Here is a 16,299-nt window from a genome sequence, read left to right as displayed (position 1 = left end):
GGCTACCATAGTAGCCATACTGATAAATTGTGGGGATTCTTTAAGCTTATGCATGAAACATAAAAATGGAAGTGTAGCACAATATGTAGGTTGTAGTATTTTAAATGCCTTAACATGGTGAATTTCATGCAAGGTGCCTGAATTTCAGTCAGGGTTCTTTCCTTTAACCTTCTCAGTCAGATCTAGTGCTCCACACTTTTATTTTTCTGAACCTTACAGTTCAGTGAAAATCGTAACAGTCTTAAAATATCACCTACAGAACAAGCTGTATATGCATCTATGTGTTTATACGTGTATTTATACATATATATTACACTGACTGCTTACATGAATGACAACATCAAGAAAAACTACTATAATTAAAAATAAATTTGTTTTTAAGGTTAGTCATTACTTATGCAATATAAACTATTTAGCTAAAATTATATTCTGTGTCAAATAAATTTCAATGTGCATACATTTTTTTACCTCTGTGCGTCACATTATAGCAAAACAATTTCATTATATTAGTACCTTCAAGTATATAATGTTGGGGTTTTTTTCCACAGAAGTAAACTCTTCTTATATTGCAGGTATTTCTTGCTCTGCTTTTGATCTTCAGGTGTTAGTGTTTACAAAAAATTGATTAGCACTTATCATTTTTTTTCCATTGTACTTGTTATTTTTCATCTTAATGTTTGCTACAATAATTTGGCCTAGGATATCTTAGTCGCTAAAATTTTCACAGATAGTTTTATTAGCATATAATACTAACTTGTGATGTTATTACATACACACAATAAGATATGAAAGCACCCTAAGCCAGAACGGAAGATTTTTTTCATTCCATTTCTTTGAATATGTGAAAAACAGAGGTGTTATATTGTTGGATGGATAAAAAATGTACTCAATTTTCCCACTGTCTTTTAAAAATGGAACTTCATACCAGAACGTATGTACAAAACAAGCAGAGTTTTTAGCTGGAATTGTGATACAGACACAGAGCAGGGGGGTTCATTGTCACAGTGTATTTAGCTATTTCTGCATTTTGGATTTATGACATAAAAAGGAAGAAATATCTGTTTGGATGCAGGTTTCCTATTTTTCAATTTCCAGTATGCATTTTTAACTACAGGGAATATTCAGCAACGTATCTCTTACATAGTATCTTCCACTCTGCACTAGTAAAAACAAGAGCCTACTTCAGGTTGTTCAAAAAACCGGGTATTCTCTCCTGTCTTCTGAATTCTAGCGCTTCTGACAACAGCCACCTGTTTCTTCTGTGCTTCAAAAAAACCTATCAACTGCAAAAGCCCTGGAGGTGATCTGTCCTGGCTCTTCCCTCTCACTGCCTTACAACAATCCTAATCACTAGGAACACTGAAACGGGCATCTCAAACTGAACAGGAGAGGGGAACGAGGGGGGTGGCGAGGAATTCTCACTGATAGTTTGAAAATCGAAGGATTAGAGAATGAAATTGCTGAAATTGAAAACTGTGTTTTACAGGCAGCAAGCAGGCTTATCCTTAAACCTGTCAGTTGTACATCTCACTAACAAGCGTCACCTTAAGCACAGCTTCAGCTTGGCGTTATTGCTAATGATATTCTTCTGTAATAAGCTTGACCGGCTCTGATCTCACATTTGTGTTTAATTTCTACCTCTTGAAATCTTTCTTTCCGACTCCTGTCATTGAATAGGGCTTCAGGAATTGCTGAGCTCCAATCTAAAATATACTACTGAATCGGTCTGTCACTGAACAAATCAGATAATCTCCATGTAACTTTTTTGTGTATGTGAAAGTAATAATGCTATCATATATTACACTCAGTGAATACACAGAATTTCTTACTGTTTGAACAGTGCTTTTATGTGAAGAAGCTTAAGTAAACATTTAATAGATTTACCAGTCACATCTTTCTGTGTTCAAGATTTGCTGCTACTTTGGCCCTTTCTTCCAGCAGTTACCCTTTCTGCAATATACCTGTCAGGCCCGTTTGACAGAAATGGAGTATAGCTGGCTTTAGTCTACTAGGCAGTTTCATGATCCAGATTTCGTGATAATTTGAGAAACTGCACAGCTGTGTAGTTCTTCTAGAAAGACAGTGTTTGGGGTCGCTTTAATAGTGTCAGTATTCGTTCTCTAAACCTGTATGTCCATGTCTACCAATAGAGTAATTTGGTAAAAATTACTATGCGACAGCCTTAAACATCATGAAACAAAACCAGGGAATGGAGCAAACCTTGCTTGGTTTCTTTTCCCCTATTCTTAGTATGTGAAACATAAACCTGCCTATGCTAATGGCACCTTCTTGTCCCTTTTAGAGGTTTTTTCTTTTTTGTTTTCTTTCTTTTTAAACCAGAAATTATATCAAGGATTTACTGTGCAAGAAAGAAATCACCTGCCAGGAGATAGAATTTTACAGGCTCAGGAGCATCATTTCTATGGTGCGTCTCACAATAACAGCACGTATTTAACACAGTAAGAGCAGAATATAGGGCTGTGAAAACTGAAATCTGATGTGGTAGCTGCGATAATGATTTAGTCTGGCAGTTTTGAGACTATCTCAGTTAGCATCATGCAGATGAGATGCCTACAGGAATTAGAAGAAATCTGGATACTTGCAGTGTCATGTATACGGAACAAGGCTACCCACCTACTCACTCATTATGTTAAACTGCAACTCTTCCGTCCGTGCTTTCAAGCACATTCACTGAATCATAATCAATGTGGTTCAAATTTGTGTGTGTACCCACTTGTTTGCTCTTTTCTCCTCTGGAACAATCTCTTTGATATCCCGTCACATTGGTTGCTGACTGGGGAAGCCCGAAAGGGGCCACAGCTTCCTTCAGTAGTTTTCTAATGTGCTGCCACAGTGGGGCTTGTGGGGCTTCATGGCATCCAAGCTTCAGCCTGGCAAACAGATTGCGCGGGGGGTGGCAGTAGAGAGAGAAACCTGTGCAGCTGACACGAGGTGAGCTGTGGTGCAGTAAATTAGGATGAGGTGCTTGGTGGCAATACTTTCAGGATTATTTTTAACCATTCTTTTTCCCAATTTATAGTTGGTTATGGTTGTTTCATTTAAAAATGAAGATCTTGGATTTGAGGCAAGCTTAACTTTAGAGCAATACAATGTCTCTGTCTTCTACAGAGATATTGATTCACTGTTGTTTTTGTAATATTTTTATCTTTTCCCCTTTATTGTGTCTTGCTAAGTCTCAGCTAACCCACTAACTTGCATCAGCACTTTCACTGTGCTGAAAAATTTCCTTTCATCTCCTGATTATCTTTATGGACATATTTTATCTATGCTTTGCTATATTTTAAATTTTATATTGATATTAATTGAGGTTGCCATCGGCATGTTAATAAACTTTAAGATAAAACAAAGAACTTGCTCACTAGGTGGATTTCCTCAAACACATTTTCTGTTCAATTCTCTGTGTTTTCCAATGTCTTCGGCAGATTGCTCCAGTTGATTACACTGCTAGTATCTAGCATACTTTCTTCAAAATTCAGGCATTTACTCTCTGGTAAAAGTGTACTGGCTTTTACAGATTCACTGGTCAAACTGTTTCCTTTCTTGTTTGGCTTTTGAAAGTAAACTGACAGGTTTCCAGAGCTTTTATGCAATAATGAATTATTGGGAGAAACATTTTTGGCTTGTTTCCACAGGGATAAGGAAGGTTGGACTTGGAAATAAAAACAGGAGGATCTGGTTCATCATCCTTGTAATGTGTTGTTGAGTGTGCAAACTCAAACTCTTTCTGAGGGGAAACCAAGCATTGCCTAGCTGGTTGCTAGCTGGTAAAGGCATCCCAATACATCCACTTACTCATCGTCTTGGCACAGGTAGAAATTGAGAGAAAAATAGAGCAGGGGAGGGAATTCCTTCAGTGCTTTAATAAGAGAAAGATTAGCTGCAAATATTAAACAGATGGCATACTAATATCAAATACAACTTGCTTTTTAACTTTAAACTTTTCCAAAACAGAATGATTTACTTTAGTGATGCTGTTGCCAACTGTACAGTAATTGTTCTGGAAAAAAGATGAAGAGAATTGTTCTTGTCTGTAGCTAAACCAATGTAACTTTCATTTGTTTCACTATTCAATCTTAAACTGGATGCTTCCAAACCTTGTTGACTGATTGTGATGCTTTAGGCATGATATGTATGTAACAGTGAAACTAATTCCACCCCTCGTATCTAAAATTATTTTAAAATCTAAGTTCTTTGCAGTGCGCTAACTAAAAGAGCAAAGTGTTTCCATTCCTTGTAGGTTGCCCTCCAAGCTGGAGGGCAGGGGGCTTGATTTATTTTTCAGAGTGAACTTTGAGAGGGAGAATGGCTGGCAGAGAAGGCATGGTCCTAAGTACCAGCTGTAAGTGGTCCAAACAACTTTACCAAGCATTTGTTTGTATTTTGTTTGACTTCCATACAATCCTGTTTCATAAGCTTGGTATTAGTCAAGACATTGTGTAGTGTTTGTTGTTCTTTATTCTCTGTTTTGAGGAAGAAGTTTAGGCAAAAAATTAACATGTGATACTCATGATCAGTCTTCCTCTGTAACATATGCATAGTTGAAATTAATAGTGGGCAATCAATTCATACTCTGAATGTTGATTTTGTTTAAATGCCCATTAAATTCTTTCATATGCTACATCCTGTTGTAGCAGCAAGAAATCTGGGTTCAATTCAGTCTGTTTGAGACTTTCTATGTGAATTTGAGTGAATTATTTAATGTATATGAGCTGAGATATCTTTGTGCTTGTTAGCTGGGTCTAAGTGGGGAATTGGCTTGGTGATAAAAGGACAGAGACACGGATGAAGGAATGTGGATAAAAGGAAAAGGGACTTGTGTGTAGAAAACTTTACTTAGATTCAAACCGCCCCCCCCTTCCCGCCATCAGAATTAGAACAGTGGAATAAAATGCATTAAGAACTGTTAAATATGAAGACACTGTCACTGGCTGAAGTCTCTGAACCATTAACAGCTCTTACTACATGCCTTCTTTGTGCTCAGATTCTTCCCTACGCGGTCATTGGAAACAGGAGTACCACGTCTTTGCTCTGACCTGATTTGACTGTTCCCATATTGCATTACATATGGGACAGCTGCTCACCAACAATAGCAGGGATCAGGAAGGAATTTTCCTGTAAAAGGCTGTCACCAAGGTCATATAAAATTTTATATCTTATTCACAGCATAAGTGAAAGGGAAGTTCTGCTAAGGCTAGGTTATTACAAGTTAGTAGAGGGACTAACACAAATCTGAGTGAGATCCAGTGCAGTGGGACTGCTAAAGACCTGCTCTCAGAGGTAACAGATACACCTCTGTTATCTGTTAAAGGCTGGTTAACACTGAACCATAGCAAGTAGGGGATAGTGGACTGACTCATCTTCACTTTTTGAAAATGGGAAGGACCTTGAGACCCAGCATATGGGGATTCTTTTTGCCTTCCCCTCAGTGACTTAGTTGGACCAATGGGTTTGGGGACTGTAGCATTGTAAGTGTTGATGACAGCTGAGGTTGTTGTGCTAACAGGATGGATGCATCCTGTATGTTCTAAACAAAGTAACCTGTTGCTTAGTCTAACACCAGGCGTCCGTAACTATCCTATCCTTTCAGCCAATACCATTCAGAATGTTTAACCTCATAGTTTTGTTCACATAACTGACGACACACTATTTCACTTAATTGTGTATCATCTTCTTTCCCCTCAGAATTATGGATTGGAGACCGAAAACCTGAGAACTCTGTCTCACAAGCTGAATGCCTCAGCCAAAAATCTTCAGAACTTTATAACGGGTAGAAGGAGGAGTGGCCATTATGATGGCAGGGCCTCCAGACGACTGCCAAATGATTTCCTTACCTCTGTAGTTGACCTGATTGGTGCTGCCAAGAACTTACTAGCCTGGCTGGACAGGTAATTTACTATTCCTTGATCCTTTATGCATGAGAATAATTCTTTGGGTTGTTTTGTATTTGTTCTTTCTTTTTCTCTTGTACTTTTTTATTCTAATATTAAAATGGCAGTTCTGGAATTCTGGCTCTAAATTTTGTTTTGCAAATTTCTCAAATATTGGAGGCAAAAATGTAGTACCCTTGTCTCTCAGGAGGGTGTTAAAGTTTTCTCTAGTTACTTTTCCAGATTATTTTCAGTCTAGTAGTATTTTGTGCAAAATGAATACTTTTGTGCTATTCCAAGTTGACATCTCGCTGCCACAAGTGGTAATGTCATCGGTAATTTCAGAAAGAAGGGTAAGGAAGAAAAGATTGTGGAGTTTGAACTGTCCTTCAGCCATCAAAAAGACACAAAAAAGCTGGAGTTGAGCAAATCAATTAAGAATATTCAAAATAAATTCTAGTACTTGCTTGGTCTGAAAATTAAATTTTCTTATTAGAGTTTTTATCAAGAGTAGGATTGATGTTGGTTACAGTTGTGGTGTTGGTTAATGCTCAACAGTCAACCACTGTTGTCTTTTTTTCATTTACAAATTGAGAATTTGATTAAAAGTATCTCTCTGAATAAATGTAGTTAAAATTTTCACTGTGGAAAGACAGAAACCAAAACATAAAATAGCATCAGAGCATTTATGTTTTGTTTCTCTTTCTTTGGGCTTATAGCAACGGATAGCTTTATCTTAAATCTGAATGCTCTTGGATGTATAAATGGCACCTTAGAAATCACAGTGAGAGTGAATGACCCTCCTTTACAGGATTTGTATAATCCTGGTGACATCTTCCTAACCTAATGCCAGCAGTCATATTCTCTTGGGCTATGACCTTGTCAGTTCTTGTAAATTCAAACAGGGTCAGATTCAGCTAGAATTCGGAAAGCCTGAAGAAAACCCGAGCGTGCAGGAAGCTGTTAATGACTAAGTAAGCACTACTTTGCTCTCTGAATTAAGGTGCTAACTGCTGCTGAAGAGTCATTTCCTACTAGAAATTCTGCCTTTTTAATGAGCCATACAAAGGAAATCTGGACTACTTACAGTTATTTGGAAGCTCCTATTTCCACTTTACACAAGAACGAGAACTTCTGATGTTCTGGCCAAAATCCAGTTTATATCCTTCTGCCTACATTGTTTCTTGTTTCAAAGGCATATTTTACAACAGTTGTGTAACTTGCTGCTGAAGCTTGTCATGATTATGTGTGTCGCATTTCTGTGGTGTAGAACTGATCTCTATATTGCATATATCTGCTGATACTGTAAACAGGAGCTAGAATCCTTAACGCTGTATAAACATATCCTTCCTTTTTCCACAGGTCTCCATTTGTCAGCGTGACAGAATACTCACTGCTGAAAAACAACATTGTTCAACTGTGCCTGGAACTAACAACCATTGTGCAACAGGTAGGACTGGTTGTCTTCCACTCTGAGTCCTCTTCATACTGTTGCTTAAAAATTGCAATAGTAAAAACATTACTAAGCTTTTACTTCACCAGAAAAATTGTTTTAGCATTACCTCTCTGTTCTTTGCATAGTCTCTTTCTCTGGGAGTGGCAGGAAGATTTTTGGACTTTGGTTATCCTCATATGCCTGGATAGATTGAAGGACAGCGTGGAGTTAAAAATAATCCACTTTGCTTTTGAGTAGACAATTTCACGTTAGGTTATCTACCACCATGCAAGTGTTAAACAAAAGAACAAAGCCACAATTGGAAACAGCTTAACTACTGCTAACAGTTTATTACAGATTAAAGTATTAATGATAAAAAATCTTTCAGGGACAAGTTCTTACAATACACGCAAATATATCCAGAAACTGTACTGTAGCTTCTTCACTTGAAGGAGAGCCAGTTACATGAAAGTTGTTTAGTGATAAACATGAAATATTCATAACGTTAAACAAACCAAATATGGAACAAGTAAGGGTGGTAGTAGTAGTATCACCACTGACACTCATTATGTAATTGTAATATAGTACAGTCCACAGGTACATAAAATTAATTTTATCTGGTCTGTAGTGCTACATAATATACAAATAATAATAGTCTCTGACAGTGTCTGCCCCTGAGGTGACACACAGGTACAGAAAGACTGGAAGTGGACTGGGCAGTGGACAGAAAGACTGAGTGGAAATTAGTTTTACAAATATTTACAGTGAGCTTCTCTTCTGAGTGGATAAAAATATTGATGAGACAAAATAATGTTGTTGGAATATCTGGAGAGAGAAAGATGAAAGTACTATAGGAGGGAAAGCAAGAAGAAAGCTTAGCTAAAGCTGCAGTTTTGTAAGCATCTTAAACTGGCCCTGCCTCCAATATACAGGGCTCCATTGCCTGCCTCTGTCCTGTGCTGGCACAGTTTTCCACGTAACCTCACAGTAGACCAATCACAGAACTCATTTAATTTAAAAGGCTTCCTGGAATAGTACCACACAGCCACTCGCTCACTCCCACCCCCCCCCCCCCCCCCCCCCCCCCCCCCCCTTCAATTTCATTTTAATTCTTGGGGGAAAAAAAAAGAACTAAGGCTGATAAATATGAGTCTTTGTATTTTGTACCATTATCCTTCATTTATAATGTTCAGCTTTATTCCTTTTAGAAATTTTGTCCTTTATGCATTTTTGCAGGGGGGAAAAAAGATCCTTTTTCTCTTTTCTTGCTTTAAAAATTCCTATGTAGGCATTTAATTATTCATGTATCTTTATTAAGATTTCTCTTACAAGGTGTTTATAGCACTAGGCTATTTTTGATTTACAGACTAAGCAAAATTAACTTCTCTACAGCATAAAAAGTTCAGGTTCTGATTCTGCCCTTCAGCTGATGCTGTACTTTGTGTGAGTTTGATTTTTCCCCGTGGTTTAGGTGAAAATAGTATAATTTTGAATTGTTCTCTCAATTTCTGTCATTCATTCACTGCTTTTGGCAGGTCAAATTCAGTTCTCCTCTGCCAGCAATAGTTTGGGGTTGTTTTTTTTTTTCAATTCTTCTACTCCACTTCACTCCCAAAGCTGTCCTCCTTTTGACAACTTGAAAACAATCTATCTTTTAGCATAAACTCCAAGATATTCCAAGATGAAAAATGTTTAGTTGGTTCTTCGGGTGAGTTACAAATTAAGTTTTGTCTTTTCCTTATCTTATTGTCAAATCTGGGTTGTTTGATAGTCATCTATTAAGATCTTTTTACAGTGTATTAAACTTAGCACCAGAAAGAGTAGGTAAAACAAGATCATTCACAGGGAGACAGTTTTGCTGTTACTAAATCTGAGGAAAATTGATCTTAATGTGTGAATGCAGAAATGTCTCACCTAAACTAGAATTGCAGTCTTAACTGTAGGCTAAACTATGAATTGAAAGGCATAACTAATAGAAACCTAGATCTCAGATACTTTCAGATACTTCCTGTTTTATTAATGATATAAATTTTAGATATCTAATTTAGTCAGTGCGAAAGTAGCCATCGAGGCTATGCATTTGGCACATTAAGTGAGGAATGTCTTCAATCTGAAGACTTATTTTGTGCAAAATGAACATGCTTTGTGTTCAAGCATGCATAACTTACAGCTGCCACTCAAGGTAAACTTCCTTCTAAATAGGGGGCATTACTATGTAACCTTAGTTTAGTATAGACACTGCTTATGAATCTTCTTGCTAGGATGCACTGTATGTATCTGAGTGACATACTCTGAGATCTAATCAGGAAGTAGCTTTTTTAGCTTTTAGGTCATATTCTTTCTCTGTGTGAGTGTGAAGATGAGATCACACCAAACAGATGAACTGCAATGTGGGGTATTATTATTTACATACCATGTAAATGTTACAATGAATAAGCAGTCACTTGTTTATCTGTAAATAGTATCTTCTCATACTGGTTATAAGAACATTGATCTTTATTCTTTAGTTTTAGAGAAGGATTATACCTGTCCATTTATGCTTGGGAATGTACTTTATTCTACTCCGTTTTCTTATCCCTCACTATCTCACCTCCACTAAAATAAGTAGGGAAACTACAAAAAAATAGCATTATGCAGAAAGCTGCAGAAACATCCTGAGTTTGAGGTGCAATGTCCCATCAAAATGTGTTGATGATAATGTGCAAAAAAAGCATGTTAGGTCAGAGTATTGCAAATGTTTGAGCTCTCTGTGGACTTCATTTTGAAGTATAGTTCTAGCTATACTTCAAGTAGACTAGCTCTCATTTTTGCTCTGAAAATGAATCCCCACCAGACTAACTTAATTTCGATTTGGTCATGCTATAGTGCCAAGGCTACCCTGGGGGAAATATAACTGCAATAACTGTGGAAGAATAGGTTTGGAATTTGGTTCGTAAAATGTAGCCATTGGTTAATTTTTCATTGAGTAGAAAGAGTTCACTAGTTCTACTGGAAGTTGGTTTTCTGATTTTTATTTTTTTTTTCCTGATTATGTCAAAGATGTTTAAACCTGTGCTAGATGCTTTTGATACATGCATTAAACTGCATGAACAAACAACCTCTAAACAAAAATTTTGTCTGTATCTTACCAAAGAATGTCAACACAGCTCTGGCTAATTTTTTTCCAACAAAAGCCAAACAAATGTTGCTTGTTCTCCCCTTTATTAATGTTAATTAACCTCACTGGGGTAAATTCAGAGACCATATCACAGATCTTTACTCTGGTTTTAGTCAAATACTTTGCGTTTAGGATGAAGCATATGTGTTTTAAAGCTATCTAGTTCATCCTGCAATTGATGAAATTGTTGATTCTTAGTAGTTGCCTGTACCTGGTCTAACTTTTAAATTAGCCGTCCTCTGAACAGGTGGTTGGACTAGATAACCTCCAGAGGTCCCTTCCACCTGAATTATTCTGTGATTCAGCAACTGCCATTAAAAATGTGGGTGTTATTTTCAGGTTGAACTTTGCAGACTTCAGCTTTCAGCCCCTTAATCTTATTTTGCTTGCATTTTCTAAAGAACTTTGTTATCAAACATCTGTTCACTGTTTTATAAATATAGATTATGATCATGTCTTCACCTTAATTAAACCAAGTAAAATAAGTTACTTTAATGTAATATACTGGTGTATATTTGCCTAATTTCAATGCAATCTCATTCTTTTTAATGTATGAATTCAGGAAGTGTTTGATTTTATGTATCGAAGCAATATACATTTAAATATAATTTTGTCATATCCACCTTTCAAAGATTGCAGTAGGTCTTCACTGCAGTGTTATATTGGGAAATGGTATTCAACTGGCAAACAACACAAGGTTATAAGTTCTCTTCTGAGCTGCTCCTTCATAGGGTCTCTGTTTCTTTTCAGTAGTTGACTTGTGCTGTTTTATTGTACTAAGTTAATGAACTAAATATTTTACATGTATTAGTCTTTTTATGTGTTAGTTAACTGTCCTCAGGACTTGTCATAAAACATTCTTTATGGTATCTGCAAATTTCAGTAGTACTTGCATTTTTTTCTTTTGGAATTATAAACTAGAATTATGAATATAGTGTGGGTGAGCACAAGTCATACTGACCTTTCCTCTTTATGAATATTCGAAAGAATGCTGTTTTACTTTGTCAGAGTTATGAAGCTGTACCGTACCTTTGAAAGGTAGGATGTTCTGGATAGTGCAGAAGCTGGCTTGTATGTAATACTGCTGCTGTGGCTATTTTTATAATTCCTGTATTTTACCATTTTACAGAGGGGAAATAGAATGCAGCTATTAATTTAAGAGGTTTTTAAACTCTAAGAAAAAAAAATTAACATGTCGTCTTGCTTATGGAGGATGTAGAAAGAATATCACTATAACTGTTATTTATTTTCTAAGAAAAATAGATCAAAATTCTATAAATGTTAGTCCTGGAAGATTTTTTTTTTTTATGAGATCGCTAGTGCATTGCTATGTATCAGAGAAAAACAAATCAGAAGAATATTGTGACCTACATATCTTAATATTTTAGAATAATATTGCAAGTAATTTTAACCTCTCAGTTAAACTAGTCTGATGTATTTAAAAAAAAGTCAATATGCATCTATTTTGGAAGGAATCCCAAAGCCATTAACATTTTTAATGCTAATGTAATCTTGAATGTGCAACATAAGTACAGCTAACATTAATTCTGCTCTACAAAACAGTAAAATTTCAGTTTTACTATACATAAACCCTCTAGTTTTTGACCTGAAGTAATTAAGTTTGTTCAGAGTGAAGCTCATATTGTAGTTCTAGCACAGAAATTAAAGGAATAATTTAAAAAGGAGCATTATCTCTGAAGTCAAGCTGTAAGCCTTGCTGTGATCATTTTGTTCTCTTGGTAATTGTAGGGTTAAAAGGAGATGGTGGATGTGCTGTTTGAAGTGTGTAAAACTTGTAGGAGAAAATGCCTTGGGCATTGCCAACCAAACTGACTAATTGAATTCTTCTTTTGTGCTGTAGAAAATAACAGTATGAATACAGAAGAAACATCAAAGGGATACTTGACCATGAAATGCTAATATAAATTCTTCTCTGTGTTCCTTGGCACTGACAATCTTCTGATTTTAACTTTCTTATTCTGTAACAATATTTTTTAAACTGCATTCACTTAGAAATTAATTTCTCCACAAAAATGCCAATCCTCCAAAATAAACGTGACCCTTAGAGTTGAGGGTGTGACAGTTACCTGTTCTCCAGGCCTGTACCCAGGGCTGAGTGGCTCAGACAGGCTAAAGCTGCTCTGCAGCAGCCTCAGATGGGCTGAGGGCCAGGGTCCTCAAAGCAGCACCCGAGGAAGAAGGTTCAAGAGCTGGACACGGCCTCAGTGGATGGGACAGAGCCAAGGATTTGAGCTGCCGGACAAGAGGAGCAGAGATCTGCCAGCGCATATTTCTCTCACAGAGAGTACCACAGCCTAAGCTGATCATATAGCTAATCTACTTCTAGAGTAAATGGAGTGAGGATGTTGGAATTATTTCATGGGAATTTTAAAGCAATTAACTGTTATTGCTAACATATTAAGATCCAGGAAAGAGGAAATCTTGAGAACTATAGGGAATCTTAAGTTACTTGAGGGGATCTTTTAGATATATCAGTAAGTTAAATTTTACTTAAAAACTTCTTCAAGGAAAAAAGACAAATAAACAAGACAGGTTTTTTACCTGTCATATCCTCATCCTTAAAAATATGTCCTGAAATCCTTATCTTGCTTTGTAGAAAGTTTTTTCCAATGTGACATAGCATTTGGAGAAGTATTTAGCAATTTCCCAACATACTTTTTTCTGTTATTAACCATTAATTCCCTTAAATGTAAATAATCAGTGCATTATAAACAAGATTCCTATGATAAACGAGGCCCCTGGCGAGGTGAGGATCCCACCCTGCCTGGCCCTCAGTATGTTTTGTGGCGGACTCTTCATTCCCTCCCTCACAGGGCTCTGGGACTCCCGCCAGCCACAGGGTCAGGGGGTCAGTCTCCTTGAACGCAGGGAGATGCTGGGATACATCAGAAATATTTCCTCCTCAGATTTTGTTACAGAAAAGCACCCCTTTGACGTCAGGTAGGTGTCACAGGCCGGTGCTCACCGTGTAGGAGTGTGGTGGGCTGCCTCCCTCGGGCGAGTGGTGGAAGGTTCTGGAACTCTGGGGCTGGGGGCAGAGGGAGCCTGGCCGTGGGGGCTGCGGCCCTCGCTGCGGCTGGCCTCAGAGGTGACAAAGTTTTTTGGGGAGTCTATTCTAATCTCACTCTGCGTGGCAAACTTGAGTTTCCTGTATTTTCCTTTTAATTGTATGTTTTGGTAAAATATAGCTTGAGAGCCCGTGTGGTGACTGGGAGTGCTGACTGGCAGGAGAAGGGTGGGATAGAGCTGCCTCAGTGCACTTGGGCCCTCTCCTGTAGGAAAGGGTTAAATATTGTCTTGCCATGACTGTGTCTTGCTTTGTAGAAGATTGTACTGAGGAAATCTTCAAAACATTAAAAGGCAGTAGATCTCTTCTAGAAATTTGTATGCATTGTTTCATGAAGGAAAAGTAATATTCTAGCCACTGTAATACCACTAAATCAAAATGCAAGTTAAGGGAGTAATGACTCTTAAGTTATGTAGTGATAAGACTTATTATTCTTAAAATGATAACTAAAATAGGAAAATGACTGCTCTAGAAGTTACAAGTCTTAAGCAAATAAAGAGGTTGATCAGGAATGTTGTTTTTCAGGCCTACTTTAAATTCCTTAACAGCAATGTTGTGTGATGGAAAGCTGGGATGGAGTTGTTCTTTGGGAGGCCTTAAGGCAGTAAAACCCCCTGGATATCCCTGGACCGGTGCTCAACATGAGCAAGCCCGTGTCCTTTCTCATCCTTTTTTGGTGTGACTTGTGCCTTCCAAAGTCCAAACCTGGAGCAGTTATGTGACTTCTCTCAAGATATGGGACCACTGCTGCTTCCTGTCCTTTGTGGATGGTGTAGACAGTCAGGGCCTTGAAGCAAAAGATGGAGTGAACCAAACTGACATCGTGGACACACCACGTTTAACATCAGCATTGTACCTGTTGTCAAAATATTCTCTGTTTGCTCTTCCTTCCCATGCTTTGTAGTAACACAATCTACCTAATGGTAGGTCTGACACAACTGTTTGCACCCCACACAACTTGCAGAACAGCTAGCAAACATTCTGCCTGATTTAAGGCTAGGCAATGTATCTCTCGCTCTGCGCATCATTGAATTTCTGACATGCTGGATTAATTATATTCAACTACTTTTTTCTCACTATCATGAATCTGTCCCCTCTGCCTTAGGTTTATATTGTTGCTAGTATTGAGCACGAGAGTTTCATGACTGTAAAGGGAAGAATAGATCCCTGAGGTTAACCAGCCACAAGAGAAGTCAAGTTTCATAAGATTGTAAAGTAACCTTTTGGACATGACAAAACTCAAGAGATTATTTGTCTTTACAGGTACTTGTGTAAGAGAGAGTTATCAGCATAAAGCATTCTTTTCTTTCTTAATAGGAAACTTAAAATAATGTGCATTAATTGTTTTTGTTTTATTTTACTACAGGATTGTACAGTGTATGAAACAGAAAATAAAATTCTTCATGTGGTAAGTAATCTAAGTATTCTGCTTTGGTATTCTCTAATCCTACCCCATCCACTTAAATGATTTTAAAAAAAATTAAAGGTGCCATAGGAAAATAAAGTTCCTTACTATTTGACACAACTTCTGATGAATTATATCAGTTGCTAAAAGTTAAAGTTTTCATAAATAAGATCAAAAAGTTAAAAAGTTAAAATTTATTTTCAAGACCAGCAAGAGAGAAATATCAGCTTACATGTTTTGTGACCCCCTGGAACTGACTTAGTGCAAGTTAGTTGTGCCTCCTACCAGCCAGTTTAATGACAGTACTCTAGATTTAACACTCCAGAATGTCTTTTTTTGCATCAATGTAATGAAATGCAAGGACTCTACCCAAACAATATTAATAAAATATTTTTTTCACCTAAGATACTGTTTCCAGTTTCTCTGAAGATTGGAGGCTTATGGAAGATGGTGTCATTCGCTTAAGAACCGTTCCTACCAAGCCTTTTTACTCTTTCCTAAATTGGAAGTCTTTCAAGTTTAAGGCTTAAGAATCAGCTTTTTTCTGCTATTCCCTAACTTATGCCCGTTTATTTTAGCAGACAAGGTCAGATACTCCCTCTCACTCTCCCCTTTCACATAGTTCCCTGGAGTAATGCTCTCTGTTATACCTACAGTTAATTACAAATACATAATTAAAGTTCTTAGATTGTTTTAGAAGCTTCACGGTACTCTTACTACTGTAATACTCTTACTAGGATTGCTGGTGTGGAATTCCAGCAATGGATCCATCAGACCTCATGCATTACTAACTTCACTGGTTGTCAGACTGAGCACTTTGTGCCTTCAGTACTCAAAAACATCTAATGATGAAGGGGAATGGAAGAATCTTATAGAAAGTTATCGATTAGATATTGGCCTTTAAGTTCAAATACTTTATATTTTCCTGGTACTGGCACAGAAAACTTGTACTGACACTGAGATAAAGTTAAAACCTATGGTTAAAGGGAAATCTCAAAGGATTTACAAGTTCAGATAAGCTTTTGACAGGCTCTAACCAAGTGCCTGACTTTTTTTTTTCCTTTTTTTTTTTTAAAAAAAAGCCTTTTACACATACTCTGCTTCCAGCGGGGATTAAAAATTTGGCGTAAAACATTGATGTGCTGTTAAATTCAGAAAGCATGCAGTGACTTGCAGAAAAAGCTTACTATTGCAAACCTGATTCTGAAAAGAACTTCTAAAAGCACCTGAAATCTTCTGGGATTTGGAGTGTGTATATATATATACACACATACATATATACACATCTTTTAACCCACAATTCTAACTGCATATGACTTCTAGAAA

The 16,299-nt window shown here is 37.1% G+C and overlaps 1 protein-coding gene across 1 annotated transcript in view; it reads left to right on the top strand.

Moving 5' to 3' along the window:
* The window catches only part of LOC103919189 (connector enhancer of kinase suppressor of ras 2-like), a 211,679-nt gene that overhangs the window by 93,618 nt on the left and 101,762 nt on the right, over nt 1–16,299 (top strand). The window contains exons 3-5 of the mRNA XM_009326655.1: nt 5,704–5,906; nt 7,251–7,338; nt 14,935–14,976. Coding sequence (XP_009324930.1) covers nt 5,704–5,906; nt 7,251–7,338; nt 14,935–14,976 — 333 coding nt within the window. The remainder of the gene's footprint in view (nt 1–5,703; nt 5,907–7,250; nt 7,339–14,934; nt 14,977–16,299) is intronic.

Source organism: Pygoscelis adeliae, unplaced genomic scaffold, assembly GCF_000699105.1.
Source record: "Pygoscelis adeliae isolate BGI_AS28 unplaced genomic scaffold, ASM69910v1 Scaffold216, whole genome shotgun sequence".
Classification (NCBI taxonomy): Eukaryota; Metazoa; Chordata; class Aves; order Sphenisciformes; family Spheniscidae; genus Pygoscelis; species Pygoscelis adeliae.
The sequence above is the reverse complement of the archived record's forward strand: the minus strand, read 5'-3'. Positions and strand labels throughout refer to the sequence as shown.